The sequence below is a fragment of the Eleutherodactylus coqui genome, chromosome 4 (assembly GCF_035609145.1).
Source record: "Eleutherodactylus coqui strain aEleCoq1 chromosome 4, aEleCoq1.hap1, whole genome shotgun sequence".
Taxonomy (NCBI): domain Eukaryota; kingdom Metazoa; phylum Chordata; class Amphibia; order Anura; family Eleutherodactylidae; genus Eleutherodactylus; species Eleutherodactylus coqui.
This window is the reverse complement of record NC_089840.1, coordinates 120561268-120583058: the sequence shown is the minus strand read 5'-3', so window position 1 is coordinate 120583058 and position 21791 is coordinate 120561268. Positions and strand designations below refer to the sequence as shown.

The window sequence follows — 21791 nt, the reverse complement described above, 5'->3', positions numbered from 1 at the left end:
TCATGGTGAAGGACCGCCTTCGGGGCACTTGCAGGACCAGCACACAGTGGAACAAAAGTTTATTTTCTCGGTGATGATGATAATATAAACATTGATTAGTATGTCCGATATCATCTCTACGGCTCCCAACCGGCACAGCCTGAAGTTTAACATGGTTGGCAGACTCTCTTTAAGGTGGCACAGTGTAGATCTCTAATAATAGATGCACATGGGATTATTCTTTACAGTATGCAATGAATAAATCCGATACACAATGAATGACGCTTATAGGATTTTGCTATGAAAAAAATCGTAGGCATGGCTGTATCCAGACTACTGAAAAAATGCTGACATTTTTTTTTTGCTCCTTGGAAAATACCTTTTTTTAACGAGACCGCTTCATGCTTGCTTGTATTTAGTCTACAACGTGCGGCTAGGAGGTTTCTGCGAGACTAGAATGCCGACATCAGAAGCTCAGTGTGTGTAGCACGTAGCTGGTCATAGAGGGCCATTGAGCTGGAACTAATGTGGGTTACTCTTACATTCCGAGTGGAATACCACTGAAGACAGTATCGAGTCTGTATCAAAGGAGAAGAAAATCACGACTGCCATTTATGATTTAGAGGTCCGTTATAGGAGAACCGGTAGCTGACTGCGACGTAGTGCTCTTGGGAGCAAAGTGTTATCTGCAGATGCTGAGGACATAGAACATGAGCGCGACTTTACAGTAGCTCAAGTGGGCTAATTGCCAGTGCTGTATGAAAGACGTTCTGTGCCTGGAAATGTCATTGCAGCCTGTATAAGAGAGTCCTTTATGATACTGGGCAGGGTAAACAGGAAAGGGAGCCAGGGGAAGGGGCCTGGGAGACCTCAGTGAGATACAGAGGACATGGGGGGAGTATATTATCAGCGCTGGATAACTCTTCAACTAAACCTTACAGACTTTGCTTTAAAAGTAGTTGATTTATAGTTAGCTACAAAAACGAGAAATATTTAAAATATTGATGCCGATGACTAACATGCATATAATAAATTTATAGCGCAGAATGGCTGTATTACATTCATAAAAAATGAAAGGACTAAAATAAGGATGCAAAAGTATCAGTTTTTACCTAGAAAGTTACAGAGTGCCCAATATGTAGGTCAGATGTAGCAGAGTTTATCCTAAGGATCTACTGTAGCATCTGCGCGTGTTACATGCAGATTTCATCCTATGATTTCAAAAGTTGGATTTCCGATGTGGAAATCCACTAAAAAAAATCCACCCAGGTTTTCTGCTATGTGTTTTGAATCCCCCATTCGCAAGTATTGTATTATACATTTTTGCAAGTTTTAACCCTTTGCAATCCAATTTTGAATTCAGGGTTTCCTAGGGGGCTTTCTCTTTCTGCCATTATACAATGGGACATGCTGGAGAAGCCCCCGACAACAGAGCAGCCAGTAATATACAGTAAGAATACCCTGCCGGACGTCTTCGGACATCGGAGCTGTACAGGCTTCAATCGGAATATAGGAAGACGTCAGACAGTGGATTGGAAAGGGTTAATGGTGAAATTTGCACTGAAAATCCATGAGAATTCTGCCACATCTGTACAGGGTGGTCTTGTGAGGGATAGCCCGATAGCACAGACATTGGACGGTCTGCTAATCTTGCTCATTTAACAAGCTGAAGAAATGCTTACATAAAAAAAAAAAAGGCAGAATACTTGTGAATGCTTCGCTAACTTATACCACAAAGCCAAAAGCAGAAATTTAACAACCTCATCTAGTTACGTATTATCAAAACTTTCAACGGTGATCCGTAAATGAAAGCGTTAAGAGGGAATCCCCTTACGTGAAAGTCTTTTTACACTGACAGATTTTCTGCCAGGAAGGAGAGCTGATCAATGCTTTTGCAAGTCAATCAGGGCTCATTCCGTTCCATTTACATGATGCGAATAGGACTACTGTGCCTCAACGATTATGGTGATCATTCAGGAACATTGTTGTCAGTGGTTCATCACCTTTTGAGCAATGTGTTGCTGATGATTCGTTTTTTTGGCGTCGTGGCGGCACCGTCACATGGGCAGATGATTGGGTGAATGAACGTTCATTCACAATCATCTGCCTATGTGGAGGGCCCTTATATTTTAAGTTTTATTACTTAAAAGGAGCACTAACTTTACAAACAACTTCTGTTCATCTTCTAGCTTGGGTTAGTCTCATCATTTCTGTAATATACTTGCATTTAAAGTGTTGATGCTTTACCACTGTAAATCACATATGACGTAGCTTCCACTAGGGTTCTACCTCCCAGCTTCTCTGCAATCCACTGTCCGTTGTTTGGTACAAAGCTTCTGTAGTAACCAGGACACAGGGGTGTTTTCTTAGCTATAAAGGGAGGAGCTATCTTTACAGGGGCTACAGGCTGACAGATCTGCAGATACTGTGATAACAATCTTGACAATTTCTGCTTCTCCTGCGGGGCAGGGGTCTGTATACACATTATACTGACCAAAATGACTGAATCATCCTGGGAAAGCAAAGAAGTGGGCAATCAGACACTGCCTCCCTGTTTATTGGAACACAGATTGCGCAATGCAGCATGGGAAGTCAGGGCAAAGAAGTGCAGAACAGTGAACTACTGGCAGAACGATATGCTTGCTACACAACCTCTGCATGAAAACGGATTGCAAACAGCAGGGGAACAGACAAATGGGGAAGACCACCTGAAAATCATAACTTGCAAACATGAAACACAGTGTAAACAGCAGCAAATGAGCTAATAAGGAGAACTGGTACATTTTAGAAAACTTGTTGAAAACTCAGGTATGCTTTAAATATATTAGCTGAAACAAACTATTTTCTAACCTGCTTAAATTAGCAGACTTTAGTGTATTTGCTACTCCCACAATCATGTACAAATCTCGTTCTGAACTTTTAACACCTTCTGATAACTGGACAACTGGGAATAAGAAAATGGTGAGAAAATTACTTTAAAAGAGATTGATGTGTGCATGCTCTATAACACATGTTCACGATTCACTACTATGCAAGGAGGGAGAGGAGGAAGAAAGAGCTGAGCTGTCCTTATGGTTTCGTGTACACTACCCATAATGCAAAATGGGCTTGAGAGACTTTGGGTCAACTCGCATTGGATAGTACAAAGACACTCGGCTCACTGACATGTATTGGCCTGGTGTGCTATTTGAGCTGGGATTTTATGCCAGATCTACGCAAGCGGCTCCAAAATGGAACCGCCAAGGCAGATGAGACCTCAGCCTTACCTTTTACTGTAATCCTGCCTTCTTATAATGAGATGAGTAGTAATTCACAGCACAAGGTGAAAAGTGACAGGAAATGTCAACTTACCGCTAGTTCAGAAGTCGGTGTGAAAAAAAGAACATATTTATGTTTCAATTAGAAAATGACAAAAAAAATGAAAGAAAATTTTTTTTTGTTGGATTCTTATACAGAGGCATGCAGTACACCCCACCACCACCACCACCACCCAGAGAAAACCCTCTTGATGTACAACTAGGATGGACATTGCAAAATGTAGTGTGAGAAGCCTCTTCTGCCTAGTGCAGGGCCCTCGGGGTACTGCATTACACGGGGGTTCAAGAGCACCAAAGAGAATCATTTCTATACGCATTCCATCGCATTACTGTGTACTTGTTGTAACCAATACGCTATGTGTGAACACAAGCAGAGGAAGCCTCAAGACTTGGCCGCTTGGAGCTCATTGAGGTAAGGTTCGGGAAATGTGGATTTGTCTCCAGATGAAAAGGTTACAAGACACATCAGCAAGTTATCTATTCATGAGCATCCACAAAGAGCCCACTCCTTGCAGGCTACTGCTGGATCAGCTTCATGACCATGCATGACTATTATATAAAAAGGTAAGAGCCCTTTAGTAATTAGAACGTGTCTTGTCTGCATATCAGGGGGGCTGGCTGCATAACCTTGTAGCCGCGGCACTGCTGACCCCAATGAGGTCTTTTTGTGTCCACTTGCCCGCCTGGGTTCTTCTTAATTTGGCTTCCAGCACTGTGAATGTCGAATGGGTCGTCCCCACCACTTCCTGTCAATCAATTCTGAATTTTCCCATTGACAGTGAACAGTGCTGGCTGCCCACTTGACACATTCGTAGAGAAAGAAGCTGAATCTAATAAGAGCCCATAGGAAGGAACTAGGGCGAGTGTAACACAAGACATGATCGGAGTCAGGGGGGCTGTGGCTACAAACCTATGCAGGCAATCGCACTGATATGAGGACATGAAGGGTCCTCTTAGGGCTCATGTCCACGGGGAAAATAAGAATTAAAATCCGCAGCGGATTTTAACTCTTCTCCCGCGCGCGGATCCGCATCCCATAGGGATGCATTGACCACCCGCGGGTAGATAAATACCCGCGGATCGTCAATAAAAGTGATTTTTAAAAAAATGGAGCATGAAAAAATCTGGACCATGCTCCATTTTTATGCGGGTCTCCCGCGGGGACGGCTCCCGCGGGCTTCTATTGAAGCCTATGGAAGCCGTCCGGATCCGCGGGACACAAAAATCATATTTTACTTACACGCTCCGGTTCTTCTCTTCGGCGCCGCGCCATCTTCTCTCAGTCGCGGCCGGATCATTTTGCTTCGGCCCGGCGCATGCGCGGGGCACGTCACCGACGTCATCATGCACATCCGCCAAGCCGAAGAATGAAGATCCGGCCGCGACGAGAGAAGATGACGCCGCCGCGAAGAGAAGAAACGGAGCGGATGGGAGGTGAGTTTATTCTTATTTATTGTTATTTTCAGCGCTCATGTCCGCGGGGCAGGAGGGACCCGCTGCAGATTCTCCATGTAGAATCCGTAGCGGGCCCGATTTTCCTCGTGGACATGAGGCCTTAGTGTAACGTAGTGTTCACAGAATATCAAATCGCAACTTATTGTGCCCCATTTGTAAAATATTGAATGCTTGCAGATAGAAATGTTTCACATTTGAAAAGTTTTTTTGGCAATGCCCCTCCATCCTCCCCTCCACCGCACCAAATACTCCATGGCAGCTTGTTGCTTTAAACCTTTCCACTCCAATTTGTATCCTGGTTTTCCTAGGGGGCTTACTCTTTTTCTGCCATTATATAATGGCGCTATCTGCTGGCTAAAGCCAGTACTGCATGAGGTGACATGTTGGATAGGCTCCTACAGCAGAGAGGCTGGCAATATACAGTAAGAGAACCCTGATGGCTGTCTTCCAACATCGGAGCTGTACAGCCTTACATCATAATGTCTTTAGACGTCAGACAGTGGGGGTTGGAAAGGGTTAATCCTGGTGCCAAGGAATACGTTTTACGGGAGATCTTTCTTACAGGAGAAGCATGTGTAGTTGTTTACCACTATTCATAGCGGCTCTTTTACTCTTCCTGGCAGAGATACCATGCAGGCACGGTTTAGCTCTCCTTAATGCACATGGCAGCCAATGCCCTACTTCCTCTACTGATAAAGCTACTCCACCTTGTCTGGTGTTGTTCGGCTGTAGCTGTGACGCAACTATTAGCACCGGACTACCTCTGCGATGCACCAATGGAGGAACGTATGCAAAAAGAAAAATGACACAATGATTTAGATCATAAGACGACTGTTGGAGGTGCGATCGTCACTTGGGCTGAATAGAAGGACCACAAGCTAAATAAAAGGAAAGGAGTCAGAAGACATAGAACCAGTATGCTGGCATAATTCCCCAGTAAAGAGCTGAAAGGCAATAGGATAAAATATCAGACTTTTATTTATTTAGGTATATTAAAACCAACCATATATACGTGTTTCTAGGTAAAACCCTTCATCAGTCCGGCTAGCAGGTACATTACATGTAGCTGGAAGTAAATGCCCAAACGAGCAAGGTAGTGACACCAGGAACGGGGAGAATCAGGATGGCGACACAGGGAAGGAGAAGTGGTCACCATCCCGAGTCTCCCCGCTCCCGGTTTCAGTATCCTGCTCACATTTCCAGTTACAATATGACCCCCAGCATGACTGATGAAGGGGTTCACCCCGAAATGCGTATACATAAATAAAAACAAAAAAGCCTGACATTTATCCTATTACTTCTCCACTAGAGAGTTGCGCCAAGGTACTAGTTCTTTATTTCCGCATATCTAGTCCGCCCAGTATTTGGTGGGTCCACCTAGTCGGCAACACCTCTAGCACTCGTCTTTGCTAACCCTCTTCAGAGCTTCTGGGCCCTGAGCTTACACATGGTACTCAGACTTTTGATGGGTTTGCTCCATCTTTTCTTTTATGGTCACCTACTAGAAAACACAAGACTGACTTGCATAGTAAGTGTACATAGCCATTGGGCAGCATGTTCTACCAAGTTGGCAGTGTACTGGGCCCTGGGAAAACACGCTGAGATTCTGGGGTAGTCACTTTGAAAGAGGAGATTCAGGTTTTTTTTATAGATTTTTTTATGGATATCAAATAATCATATAAAATAAAAGCATTTGAATGTTACAGGTATAAAGTCAAAAGTACTTCAAAAATAAAAGAAGAGTTCGGGCTCCTTCACACAGCCGTGCTGGTGCAGCGCATTCCGCATGCGGGCCCAATCTGCCATAGGTTCCCATGTTGCTGATCATACACATTGTGCAAAAAACGTCCACAATAAAGATGGCAGCATATTCTATCTTGGAGCACATACACACACCAAGATAGTGTATGGCAATCGGCAGCACGTACGTAACCTCATTGGATACTTGCTGCGTGCCGTTGCGACTGTCATATGTGGGCAATATGCAGCAAATTATGCTCCTGCGCAGCTGCCCTGATAAGGGTAAACAACATTTATGCAAACTGCATTATCACACCAAATCACATGGAGAAGACTTTATGAATATTGCTTGCAGAACACGAGGAGAAAAGTAATGTCCCCTTACAAGTGGTTTTTGGGATGATTATCGGGTACCTACTGAATGATCAGTAATGGCTACAAACCCTGTACGCTTCTATGCAGAGAAATGGAAAGCAGAAGCGTAGAGAATATCTGACTACAGAGCAGAGAAATGACAAAGACATCTCAGTTTTGCTGAACTGGTCTTTGTGGCTTTTTCCTGGCTGTCTGTCACTTCTCCCGCCGGCCGCAGCGCCAGATGCTGATGAAATCACTGCCGCGCACACTAAACACTTCCTATTTTGCGGAACCCACCCGCTTCCTGGCCTGCTCCATCGCATTTATTAAAAAGCACACAACATAAGAGGTGGCGATTCTACAACAACTTCTTTCCTTCTCTTTAGAAGAATTTTCGGAGACAAAAAAAAAAAAAAATTACAATTTGTGGCATTATTACTTGTATATCATTTTGGGCTCCCGTGCCCTAAACTATATAAAAGAAATACACTGACTGCCGTTTTGGCAGTCTGGCAGGTTACGTCACCCGGACAGCAGGCCTGGTGACACTTCGTAAACCTCCACAGCCCGAATGATGGAGCAGCACCCTGGGATTTCTTTAAAAAGCATACAGCACCATGTGGTGCCTTCTTTATTGGTTCTCCATAAAAATCACAAAATCATAAACCTGTTATGTGGGCTTCTAATATGGAGGTAGGTTTAAAGGGACATCACTAATGACAGCCTCCCATTGACTGCAGCCGTCATGTGGGGTAACCAAGGTAATGTAAAGAATATCAGAAAACCCCTTTAAAAATAATTAGTGAAATATAAAATAAGTAATAGGCCCCCTGCACACGGGTGGAAATTCCGCAGCGGGATTTCCTGCAGAATGTCCGCCCGTGCCCGTCTGCATAGGATTGCATTAAATAATGCAATCCTAGGCAGACGGCCATGATTTGTCCGTGTAAAAACACACGCAGAAAACAAATCGCGGCATGTTCTATTTCTGTGCGGGTATTCAATGTAACCCCAAAATCTCATCAAGAGTGGCAGTTGGCATAGAGAGTACTAGAGCCTCCATGTCAGCCCATATTACATCTTGTATCCAAGCTAGAGGCTGTACAACAAGGTACTAGAGCTTCCATGTCCGACCATCTTACATCTTATATCCAAGCTAGGGGTATTATAACAGGGTACTAGAGCCTCATGTCCACCAAGATCACATCTTGCATCCAAGCTAGAGGCTGTACAACAGGGTGCTGAAGCCTCCATGCCCATCCATATCACATTTTGTATCCAAGCTAGAGGCTGTACAACAGGGTACTAGAGCTTCCATGCCAGGCTGTATCACATCTTGTATATAAGCTAGAAGTGGTAAAACAAGGTACTAAAGCCTTCATGCCCACCTATATTACATCTTATATCCAAGCTAGAGGTGGTGCAACAGGGTACTAAAGCCTCCATGCCTGCCTGTATCACATCTTGCATCCACACTAGAGGCAGCCAACAGGGCACCAGAGCCTCCATGCCCGCCCGTATCACATCTCGTATGCAAGCTAGAGCCTCCGTGCCTGCCCGTATCACATCTTGTATCCAAGCTAGAGGCGGTACACCAGGGTACTAGAGCCTACATACTCTTCCGCCCATGTCACATCTTGTATCCAAGCTAGAAGTAGTACAACAGGGTACTAGAGCCTCCATGCCCGCCTGTATCAGATCTTGCATCCAAACTAGAAGTGGTACAAGAGGATCCCATGCCCGCCTGTATAAGATCTTATTACATGAACCTACTCCTAAAGCTATGAACACATCGTACAAGTATCACCTACACCTTCCTATTCGAATGGATTTTCAAAGCCGCAGGCAGTGAAATGGTAATAATACATGGAGACACAAAAGGTTTTTTATAGTCTAAACATTGTATCAGGCTGCATTGTCTAAGGAATAGAAAAGTGCTGCATCCAACAGTCAGCAGCTGCATGAAATGGCTCGGACTACACCGACGTAAGGACCGCTGCGGCTGATCACAGCACAGGACGAAAACAAACTCCGTTTCTAACAAGTGGATTTAAATATTTACTGCTCTGAGCCCTTATTAAGGCATTTAAATCAGCTCAGAGGTTTAATCTTGGCACACAAGCCTTTCAGAGTCCTGCTAAAGAGCTCAGAGCTTGGCTGCCTCTCCGTAAATGGCCCATATTGGGAAGTCAAATCCTTGAATGGCGTGCACAGGGCATGTGGTTAGGGCAGGCTCACCGTGACGTGCCGAAAGAAAGAAATTGATAGTACCATTCCTTATCTTGGAGTCACAGGTGCCGTAAATCCGAACAGAAAGTCTATCTGTAGTGTGCTGCGGCAGCGCTCCGCTGCACATCACCCCAGGCAGACAGAATCGTGCTGGCATCCGCTCAAGATGTATGAACGTACCGGAGAAATTCTAGTAATCACTGGAGGACAGCATGACAATCCTTGGAGAAGACGGCCGGTGGGGTCGTGTGGGCGGCATGTACGGTATAGGGAGGTGTAGAGGGATGGGGAAATGACAGTTCGAGGCCAGCTCAGTCATGCGTTACAAATAAGGAGCGACAATTATACGGAGTACACTGATGTAAGGAATGCAATGAAGTGACTCATCCACTCCGTGCAAGGCATGGAAGCTGAAGTGAAGGACAACGACTCCTTGCCAAGTAGTCGAAGATTGGAGTTAAAGGGGTTTTCCTAGCAGCACCGGTTGTGGAGCGAAAGCCGCTGCTCCGACCCCTGTGTAGTGGCTAGTACTTGTAATTGCATGCACTTGAAATCAATGGGACCCCTGCCTGCAACTACAAGCACTGCTCCTATTGACTTCAATGAGAGCTGCATTTGCAATTACAAGCATCGGCCTCTACACCAGGGGTCAGAGCAGCGGCTTTCGCCCCGACCCCGGTGTATCCCATTGCTTCCTGTAAACATTGGGGCTGGCCGTACACATTAGATTTTGATCACACAAAAACATCTAAGGGCTCGTTCACATCAGTGCTTTTGGGTCCCGGGTTCATGCTCAATTATGGACCAGGAAACGGCACCTAGTGCCCAAATGGAAGAGTCATGTGACGCAACTAATAGCACCGACCGTTCAGTTTCCAACCAGCTGGCTGCCATATATAAGATGAAATAAGTGCAGCATACAGCGCTATTTTGTCCAGTTTTACAGCAAAAGAACGCAAACAGGTGAGCAACAGAAAGAAATGAGGGATACAGAAGCTCCTACAGAAACTGCACAATGTTTATGGGTATTGTAATGTCCCTTTTACACGGGCTAAGTGTTGGGTAAACCACTGCAAGAGTGCGGATGTCACCGCTAAGGTCGTCGGCGCTCCTGCAGAGCTTATACACTGAGAGTAAGACTTCACCGTAGCATCGCGGCATCTCGCTCAGCAGATAGCGTCCACACAGAACGAACAGCCCACAATGGTTTTAAAGCGGACTAAAAAGTCTGCTTAGAAACCTGTGAACGAATAGCAAGCGATTTCTGTGCGTTTACACTGCGCAACCATCACTCAGATTTGTTTGAATGGATTTTGACCGCTAATGGTCCCGTGTGAATGGCCCATAAATGCCTTATTGGTTCTCTCCCATCTCAGAGACAGACAAGGAGCTATCGGATATCTGCCAACATTGGATCGCGGCTAAGAAAATCCAATATTTGCTGCTTCTTATTTTTCAGGTTGCCACAAGACCCGTGTGAGTGGCGTCACAGAACCTACCTTTATTGCCTCGATCACCAGCTCTCTGGCTTCCAGCTCCCCTTCTAAGATGCTCAACAGTGTCAGCAATTCTGGCTTGCTGAGTTTTTCTAGATTCATCGTGTCCCCCTAAAAAGGAAGAAAAGACAAATTATAAGATGTGCAGCTAAAGCTTCACAAGTAAAAAAGTAAGCTATTGTCTGTTCAGCATGAAAAAAGTTCTAATGAATAGAGCCAAGCAGTGAAATAAACGGGGCCCATTAACTCAGAACTTGATCTGGGCTCACAAAGCTGCTTTTTTGCGCAGTGCCCAGATATTACTTTTGTATGAATTGGTCTGGGTTCACAGAAATGTGTTTGCCAGTGTGCCACACGTGAGCGTACAACAAGTATGCAATGACATACATACTTGCTGCATGCCAACAATCCCTATACACTATCTTAGTATGTATGCGCGTAATACGCACCAAGACAGTTCATGGCACAATTTTTTTTGTGTATGTATTTCATGCGGCTTGTGTGAGCAGCGCGATTAAAATCTACTACGTATTACACACACAAAAGCAGGGTACTATGCAGTGAGCATACGGATGTGCGAATCTGGCCTAAGGCCGGACTCACACAGTCTTTGCGCGTTGGCCCAACATCCGATGTCAAGAGCCCACTAATTAGTATTCTGTCACTATGGCCTCATGTCCACGGGCAGGTCGGATTCTGTGGGCGGGAGCCCACAGCAGAATCCCATACTACCAGCGGCAAGAGGACATTACTTACCCTTCCAGATCCTCTGCATGGGCTGTGCGGGTCTTGCGTCTTCTCCTATGTGGGTGTGGGCGGGCACGCGGGCCGGAGCACTGCCGCACATGCACAATTTTTTTTTTTCTTTCAAATCTCTTGCTTTACCGCTGAACCGCAGCACGTCTGCAGTGACTGTTCCGGATGTGCCGCGGTTCGGACTGCTTCCAGTGACTAAAATGGAAGCCGTCCCTGCGGGATCCGCGACAGAGCTGAGAATGCTGAGATTTGTTTTCTGCAATTCAAACCCGACATGAGCCCGATCTCTAATTTTCTTTTTCCTGTGCGTATTACTCGCGTGTAGGTAAAAAAAAAAATTAAAAAAAATTATGGCCTGCTACCCACTATGTGTGAATACATGCCAAGACAGTGTATGGAGATGCGTGGCATGCAGCATGTCATTGTGTGCATGGAGGCATGTTCATGTAAGCCTGCAGTTTACGACAAAAGCCAATGTATGGTGATTTAGTAAAAAGATTATTAAACCAAAAAAAAAAAAACACAAATCACAGTGATACACGTTCGCCTTGGCGGTGAGCTTCTTGTCCCGGATGCTAGAAAACAGTAACTTGGAGCCAACAATGGCTGGTGGAATACACTGGAGTTATTTATGGTTCAATTTTCGAGAAGAAATTTTTGAGTCCCCCTGAGTTTTCCAGATATCAAATTGGAGGAAAATGCATTTTAGCGCCATTTTAAAAGGGGGCGATTTGTGGGGCGCAGATGCCAAACAGGTCATCCCAGCAATACTTTTACACAGGAACGATTACCGCTCAGTGAATGGTAGAGCGGGTCGGGGATCACCCCGGCCGCCCGCCTCCATCCACAATGAACAGGCAGTCGGTCATAGATGAGCATCTGCCTGTTTACCGGGCCGGTCATCGTTCAGTTTTCTGCACGTGAGAAGCGAATGAATGCTCGTTCGTCGTTGAGTCAGTCACGCATTCACACTGAACGATAATCATCCAGATTGCCACCTCCAGGGATTTATCGGTCCGTGTAAAATGTCCCTTAGAGGAATGACATTATATTGGCTAGTGGCCACAGAAGAGTCACCATGTTGCCTGTATACGGAATCTAGAGGCGATGCTTGTTGGGAAGGTAGTCGCCATAATACTGCACCCATTAGAACATAACGCAACACAGAACCAGGCAAGAAAATCCTCTGCAGGAGATGGGCGGCACACAGAAATACAGCACAGACCCAGAATAAACATCATGCGCATGACGCCAAAAACAAACTTGTTATCGCACTGTCAGTCAGCACATGCCAGGATTCTGATCTGTATCTGGGAGCGGTCAGATGTGTCACCGAACGAGCCGGCTAACAATACACAACATATTGTCGGCACATAAAAACATGCCGAAAATCCACAACATCCATCAATTTAAATACCACCCGTGTTCTACACCCTAAATAAGGCCGCTCTCACGTACACGTTCAGAAAACGCACCTCGAAATCACAGCATTTTGACTGCGATTTTGAGCAGCGTTTTTGAACGCATGTCACACCGTTTGACGGGGCTTTTTAACGCAACACGTGATTGTGACGGGTGATTAGATGCGTTGAAAAGCGCTAAAAAAGAACAAAAAGTGCTTACAAATCACGTTCGAGCGCAGGTCTGAGAAGCCCCATTAACTCCTTCAGTGGCAGGTTTATTATTGCCATGTTATGCCTCACAGGGCAGGTTTTTTTAAATGAGTCAACAATGCAATAAAAACCCGGGTAGATTTCAGATGACCGCTCAGTGCTCTGCACATTTCAGAACTAGAGCTGTCCACAGAAATCTTCCTTGGTTTAACTGCATGGTCAGTGCAGCAAGCCCCGGAGATTTTCTGGGCGTGCCACTAAAGGGGTTAAAACCAATGGGAGCATTGTACCGTGGCACTCGGGACACCGCACTAATCACAGTAAAAAGCAGTGTGAGTGAGAGTGGCCTAAGACCAATCTGTCACGGAAATCTGCGGCAAAGTGGAGGCGATTTTCAAAATCTTGTCTACACACTGCAGAAAATCTGTGCGAAAATCAATCTGCGGTGTGGATTTTGGATCCGCCGCATGCCACTTATAGCAGCAGATTTGAGGTGTGGATCCCATCTCTTCAAATAATGTGGGGAAGGGGACACGATTCAGTCACATGGGAACATAGCTAATGGGCTCATTACCACGGCCGCAAGTGTACCACAAGCCGGCTATTGCTGCCATGCACAGTGCGACTTTTTTTTTTTCTTCAAAATCGCTGCGTTGCAATGTATTGCGTATGGACAGCGTTAAATACACAACCCATAGAGAACTAAAGGGCTTTATTTGACGTAGTACAAGGTAAAACAGAACATGCGGTATTCTTTTTTTGCGCGTGTATTATGCGAAATGAATATTCGCAAGCGTGAATGGATCGATGACAATCAATGTACTTTCACTGACTCCAGTCACCACGAACATCGTGCGCATAATATACGGTGAAAATACATTCTGTGGGAACGAGACCTAAACATGGTGTCACACACAATTTTTTCTGCAAAAGTGCCACATTTCTGTCAGGTTTTGGTACATTTGCTTTTTTTGCAGCAAAAGTTGCTGAGTCTAGATGTTTGCTATAGATCAAGAGTAAAGTATAAAAAGCCCTCAGACCGCTTTTTTCTCTCATTTGTCATGGATTATTTGGATCTATGGGGATTTTACAAAATCAAACTTTTCTGGGTAAGAAAAAAAAAGGAAGGACCAAAGAGACAAGAGGCATGCATGACTAAAAAAATGCCCAAAAAAACCCAAATATCCAAATGAACATGCAATTCCAGTTGAAAAAAAACAAACTAAAAAAAAACGGATAGTAGCCCCAGGCCAGGTTCACACATGAATTTTACTGTACATTTTACCTTCGAAGATGGAAAATCTGGTGAGAAGACACAACAGAATTTGAGATGCCACAGCTTAAAAATCTGATTCCATGTGAAAAACTCTCACAGCACTTGGAAGCAACGCTGCGGATTTTACCTGTGCAAATCCGTAACATGCCCATTCTGTGCGGACTCCTTTTAAAGGGCAGCAAAAAACAGGCTCTACTTTCCTACACGATAAGTTGTTGCCTGGGTCTGCCACAGAGGTCCGCCGGGACTCTACGCTACCTCCACGAGCTGCCCGGGTCTGTGACAGAGGTATGCCGCGACTCTACGCTACCTCCACGAGCTGCCTGGGTCCGCCACAGAGGTCCGCCGGGACTCTACGCTACCTCCACGAGCTGCCTGGGTCCGCCACAGAGGTCCGCCGGGACCCTACGCTACCTCCACGAGCTGCCCAGGTCCGCCACAGAGGTCCGCCGGGACCCTACGCTACCTCCACGAGCTGCCCAGGTCCGCCACAGAGGTCCGCCGGGACCCTACGCTACCTCCACGAGCTGCCCAGGTCCGCCACAGAGGTCCGCCGGGACTCTACGCTACCTCCACGAGCAGCCCGGGTTCGTGACAGAGGTACGCCGACACTCTACGCTACCTCCACGAGCTGCTCGGGTTCGCCACAGAGGTACGCCGGGACTGTACACTACCTCCACGAGCTGCCCGCGTCTACCACAGAGGTCCACCGGGTCTCTATGCTACCTCCACAAGCTGTCCGGGTCCGTGACAGAGGTATGCCGGGACTCTACGCTACTTCCACGAGCTGCCTGGGTCCGTGACAGAGGTATGCCGGGACTCTACGCTACCTCTACAAGCTGCTCGGGTCCGCCACAGAGGTACGCCGGGACCCTACGCTACCTCCACGAGCTGCCCGTGTCCGCCACAAAGGTACGCCGGGACTCTACGCTACCTCCACAAGCTGTCCGGGTCCGTGACAGAGGTATGCCAGGACTCTACGCTACATCCACGAGCTGCCCGAGTCCGGCACGGAGGTCCACCGGGACTCTATGCTACCTCCACGAGCTGCCTGGGTCCGCCGGGACTCTACGCTACCTCCACGAGCTGCCTGGGTCCACCACAGAGGTCCGCCGGGACCCTACGCTACCTCCACGAGCTGCCCAGGTCCGCCACAGAGGTCCGCCGGGACCCTACGCTACCTCCACGAGCTGCCCAGGTCCGCCACAGAGGTCCGCCGGGACTCTACGCTACCTCCACGAGCAGCCCGGGTTCGTGACAGAGGTACGCCGACACTCTACGCTACCTCCACGAGCTGCTCGGGTTCGCCACAGAGGTACGCCGGGACTGTACACTACCTCCACGAGCTGCCCGCGTCTACCACAGAGGTCCGCCGGGACTCTATGCTACCTCCACAAGCTGTCCGGGTCCGTGACAGAGGTATGCCGGGACTCTACGCTACTTCCACGAGCTGCCTGGGTCCGTGACAGAGGTATGCCGGGACTCTACGCTACCTCCACGAGCTGCTCGGGTTCACCACAGAGGTACGCCGGGACTGTACACTACCTCCACAAGCTGCCCGGGTCCGCCACAGAGGTACGCCGGGACCCTACGCTACCTCCACGAGCTGCCCGTGTCCGCCACAAAGGTACGCCGGGACTCTACGCTACCTCCACAAGCTGTCCGGGTCCGTGACAGAGGTATGCCGGGACTGTACACTACCTCCACGAGCTGCCCGCGTCTACCACAGAGGTCCGCCGGGACTCTATGCTACCTCCACAAGCTGTCCGGGTCCGTGACAGAGGTATGCCGGGACTCTACGCTACTTCCACGAGCTGCCTGGGTCCGTGACAGAGGTATGCCGGGACTCTACGCTACCTCCACGAGCTGCTCGGGTTCGCCACAGAGGTACGCCGGGACTCTACACTACCTCCACAAGCTGCCCGGGTCCGCCACAGAGGTACGCCGGGACCCTACGCTACCTCCACGAGCTGCCCGTGTCCGCCACAAAGGTACGCCGGGACTCTACGCTACCTCCACAAGCTGTCCGGGTCCGTGACAGAGGTATGCCAGGACTCTACGCTACATCCACGAGCTGCCCGAGTCCGGCACGAAGGTCCACCGGAACTCTATGCTACCTCCACGAGCTGCCCGGGTCCGTGACAGAGGTATGCCGGGACTCTACGCTACATCCACGAGCTGCCCGAGTCCGGCACAGAGGTCCACCGGGACTCTACGCTACCTCCACAAGCTGCCCGGGTCGGCCACAGAGGTCCGCCGGGACTCTATGCTACCTCCACGAGCTGCCCGCGTCTACCACAGAGGTCCGCCGGGACTCTACGCTACCTCCACGAGCAGCCCGGGTTCGTGACAGAGGTACGCCGACACTCTACGCTACCTCCACGAGCTGCTCGGGTTCACCACAGAGGTACGCCGGGACTGTACACTACCTCCACAAGCTGCCCGGGTCCGCCACAGAGGTACGCCGGGACCCTACGCTACCTCCACGAGCTGCCCGTGTCCGCCACAAAGGTACGCCGGGACTCTACGCTACCTCCACAAGCTGTCCGGGTCCGTGACAGAGGTATGCCAGGACTCTACGCTACATCCACGAGCTGCCCGAGTCCGGCACGAAGGTCCACCGGAACTCTATGCTACCTCCACGAGCTGCCCGGGTCCGTGACAGAGGTATGCCGGGACTCTACGCTACATCCACGAGCTGCCCGAGTCCGGCACAGAGGTCCACCGGGACTCTACGCTACCTCCACAAGCTGCCCGGGTCGGCCACAGAGGTCCGCCGGGACTCTATGCTACCTCCACGAGCTGCCCGCGTCTACCACAGAGGTCCGCCGGGACTCTACGCTACCTCCACGAGCAGCCCGGGTTCGTGACAGAGGTACGCCGACACTCTACGCTACCTCCACGAGCTGCTCGGGTTCACCACAGAGGTACGCCGGGACTGTACACTACCTCCACAAGCTGCCCGGGTCCGCCACAGAGGTACGCCGGGACCCTACGCTACCTCCACGAGCTGCCCGTGTCCGCCACAAAGGTACGCCGGGACTCTACGCTACCTCCACAAGCTGTCCGGGTCCGTGACAGAGGTATGCCGGGACTCTACGCTACCTCCACAAGCTGCCCGGGTCCGCCACAGGAGGTACGCCGGGACTCTACGCTACATCGACGAGCTGCCCGAGTCCGGCACAGAGGTCCACCGGGACTCTATGCTACCTCCACGAGCAGCCCGGGTTCGCCACAGAGGTACGCCGGCACACTACGCTACCTCCACAAGCTGCCGGGGACTGCCACAGAGGTACGCCTTTGGCGTCCATTTTACAAGTGTTTCGTTCGTTTCTGTTATTTTTGGAGTAAAGAAAAGCGTTCACCACGTTATTCTTTACCCCGAATATACCAGAAACAACAGACCTCCTGCTTGGTGTCCGTTTTACTTACACAATCGAACGGCTCCGTCACGGTGCAGTTTTCCGCAGGTGTGACAAGAGGCCCCACATAATCAAGCAGCATAGTTAATAAGGCTGTGCAAAGCCTGCCTAAGGTTATCTACACACATGCGGGCGCAATATCGGGCCGGGTTTCTCGACCTGTTGTTGCGTTTGCCATGAGCCTTTTCATGTCGATGTGAGGCGTTTTTTCTGGCAAAAACGCCTCCCACAACGATCCTGCGGTGCTGCTTCCATGCGCGTTAGAGGATCGGCAAGTGTTTCCCATTGTTTTCAATGGGAAAACCTTTAAATCGCACTCACTCCGTGCGATGTGTTTTACTGTCCCATTGAGAATGGGCGATGTATTTCAAAGAACGCGAAAAGATCGGGCACCATGCAATTTTTTTCCTCACTACATTGCTCATGTATATATTCACAAGAACGGGGTTCATATTCACGCAATTTTTGTGCCTTTTCGGGTGCAGCTTGGATGGGACACACTTGGATGCAGAGACCGGACACTGGCAAGCACTATTTTCGTCCACTAATCAGACAAGGATAGGTCATAGAGTTTACAAAACACAGTATTCACCCGAGTAAATAAGAAGCCCGTTTTCATACATCCAACTCAAATGAATGGGCATTATTTCTGTGCGATTTTCAGGCCGAAGATTGGCCAGAATTATCGGCCGTGTGCGCGCACCCCTAGATGGACGTCCCTAATAGATCTGAGCCACAATGTACTCTTGTCATTACAAAGCTGGCCGTACAAGAGATCTATGGCAGTCAGGCCCTGGTGTGCGAGCTACGGAGCGGCAGGCAGAGATCCCGTTGTGCGCCTGACAGATATTCAGTATGTGCAGTCACCTGATGGCTGCCTTCCAGAACAGCATTTTGAAATGTTCTTTGGTATTTTTAGCAGCATTTTTTTTTTAAGTCAAAAGCACTTTGAACAAATTGTTGAAGAAGTCTACATAAACAGCATTTTCATTTGTCTTTTTTCCCCAAAATGCATGCTTTGAAAATGACATCTTCCCATTGGCCTTTTTAATAGGACTTGATAAAGGCAGAAAGGCATGCTTTTAAGGCTACAAAATAAAAGAACTTGCACCAAAAACACTATGAAAAATTCTTAAAATTCACATTTTAATTTGTTTTACCTTTTTCTATGTTCCTGTGGGAACATAGAACCAGGGATTATATGATCGCTCAAATAATACACTGCAGTACTTCTATATTGCAGTATATTCTCTTTGATCTGTTCATATTACAAGCCACAGCAGACCTGAAGGCCACAACCAGGCGTCCAATTGCCATGACAACCTATCAGCCCTTCTCGATTGAATGAGAGAGGGTCGACGACCTCACCGTGGGTGGTCCATCTGTTAACATTTTACAAGCTGATATCAAAGTTATATCCAGTCCCGGCTTATTGCAGTGGGACCTTGGCTGACTGTTATAGAAGGTTCCTGCTGCAGGTGGCACGGGCTGAGCTCATGCCATCTATGCCATGAGGCGGAAAGGGTTAAAACGTATAGCCCAGAAGGACCACATTCCGACCACATCCATGGAGAAGATTTTTCTCAAATTAAAGAGGATAATTATGGATGATTTTACACAGCATTTTTCTTGGAAATTGCACTTTTTGATGCAGTTTTTGAAGCCAAAAGCAGATCCATCAAACGGGAGAAGTCCTTTTTGAATCTACTTCCTGCTTTTTTGGCTACAAAAAAAACAACAATTTTTTAAAAGAAAAATAAATTCAGTGTGTAAACCAACTTTCAAGCCCTGAGAGCTTACTCACACGGGTGAATTCACGCACAAGTACTGTCCGATTGCGATATGGACAGAACACTAGCTTTTCTCCTTAGGGAGAGCACCTAGAAGGTGAGTGAGTGAGGAGACTTATAAAGGCCTATTCATGCTCCTCTGGGTAATATGCAAATAAGGGAGAAGGAACAATACCTCTGCAGCGCCACCTATTGGAAGGCAGCAATGCAGAGGTATTGTTCCATCTCCCTTACATGGACAGAACTCGCACTGGAAAATAACGCAATCACTTCAACTGGTTCACGGGCACAAGCAATTTTTCACTCTTTTCAAAGTTTTAAAAAAAATAAAAATAAAAATTTGACAGAGGTCCTATTCTTGTGCGAGTCTTGCACGGGTATAGGACTTATAATGTGCAATGTCTTGCACATCAGACAGTGCATTGGGATTGGCAGCTTGCAGTAAATAAATAATATGTTAATTATAACGTTTGGCAGATAAACTTGAGATCTACCCCAAAACCCATTTAACAACAAATAGCTGGAAAAGAAAGGGCAGTCATGGCAGTGTCTGTATCGCGGAGGGTCATTATGTAACACCTACAACAATGGAGTTTACAGGAATTGCAGAACTCATCTAAAACTTTGCCAAGTGAGGTTTGTACGACCCGACAAATAAGGTTAGGAAAACAAACCGACAGAGATGGAATCAGTTCCTAAGCATCCCGAATTCCTGGGCTTGCCAAATAAATGATGTCCAAAATGCAAAAAAAAAAAAAAAAAGGAGAAAGATATCCAACAGGAAAAGCAGAGTAGAGGTTCAGTACCTCCAGAGCAGGTCCAACAAGCAGGCTGTAAACCCTTCTCTCTAGTGAAGCTGTTGGACCGCTGTATATGCAGCTCAGGCTCTAAGTAAACCCCCATAAACCCTTTCAACTCCAGTGGTAGACCTCATCCGATACTGAGATTTCCTTCTGTAGCTCTGCTGTTGGGTGAGGCCTGACACGTCTCTAAGGGCTTACACCAGCGTATATCAGCCACCGTTTTCATAGTCGGCCAATATACACTACCACCTCATGCATTGGATTCTAATGCATCAGATCACACAGGCATATTCAAGTGCCTGGCTGGGACGATATAGCGCCGTGCGCTTTTACGCTAGGCAGCATAGATAGTGCTGGAACTATAGATAGTGCTCCCTATGGGAGCCAATGACAGAGGCCAGAGAAGGGAGGTGGGAGAGAGTTTATCAGACTGCCCTCCCCCTCGCCGACTCACCTCCTCTCTGGCTGTTTGCAATGGGAGGGGTGGGGTGCAGCTAAGATAAGCTTCACCCCCTCCCACTGCTGGCTGTGGACATGGGGATGGGGCGGGTGCTTATCTCCACCCCCCCCCCCTTCCATTACAAACAGCCGGAGGGGAGGAGAGAGGAGGTGAGCCGGCGAGGGGGAGGGAAGGGGTAGACGGCTTAGCAGAGCTAAACTGTCTCCCCCTATGCAATGGCATTGCGGCCTCAGCGTATATGCGCCAGGCATGGGCCATCTGAACAGGCCCGTTCACACGTTTTAACGGCGCCGGCGGGCGCACATAAAAATGCCTACGGCTGTGTGAAGGAGCCCTAACACTACACAGGAGAGAGCTACGATGTTGATTGACAGTCATTTTTAGGTGTTTCTGTTGAGTAATTCCAAGGAATACACAATGAGCCTTTCCACCCAAAATAAATAAGAGCTGGGGAGTGTGCGGGGTGGCAGGGAAACTGGATTGGAAAGGGTTAAAAGGGGCCTAAATTATTGATGATCAATCTCAGATCATGGAGGACCTGAATACCAGCACTGCCATCATTAAAGGGGTCAGGTGCTTGGGTGGGGATCTGTTATTGACCGATCCTGAGAATAGGTCATCAACATAGTCCCAGAAAACCCTTTTAACCCCTTAAGACGCAAGAAAAAAATTGTGGCGTGACCTATCTTTGGTCGTTCCTCGGAATGCCTCGTCCATTGCTTTTGATTGGGACGCAAGTGCGATGTCTCCCATTGAAAACACTTGCCGATCCTCAAGGATTGGTGGCTCCTTGAAGTGCTGGGAACGCGCGATGTCTGTGGGGCATTGCATGTTCCCAAGAACAATATCCGGCCGAGCTTCATGCCCCGATATTGTGCTTGTCCGTGTGAAATCAGCCTAAGGCTGGGCTCACACCAGAATATGGTCAGAGCGTATCATAATAATTTGTTGCTTCCATGTTGTTGCTCACACAAATTTAAGGGTACACTTGCAAAAAAAAAAGTAAATAAAGTTGCAGCATTGTTCTATCTTGGCGCGTACTACGCACACTACACGCCAAGATAGTGCATGGTGATCGGCAGAATGCAGCAAGTACGC

At 47.9% G+C, this 21791-nt stretch overlaps 1 protein-coding gene across 1 annotated transcript in view; it reads right to left on the bottom strand.

Moving 5' to 3' along the window:
- The window catches only part of CTTNBP2NL (CTTNBP2 N-terminal like), a 70460-nt gene that overhangs the window by 27248 nt on the left and 21421 nt on the right, over positions 1-21791 (bottom strand). The window contains exon 2 of the mRNA XM_066600040.1: positions 10577-10684. Within this exon, the coding sequence (XP_066456137.1) occupies positions 10577-10675 (99 nt within the window). The 5' untranslated portion in view covers positions 10676-10684. The remainder of the gene's footprint in view (positions 1-10576; positions 10685-21791) is intronic.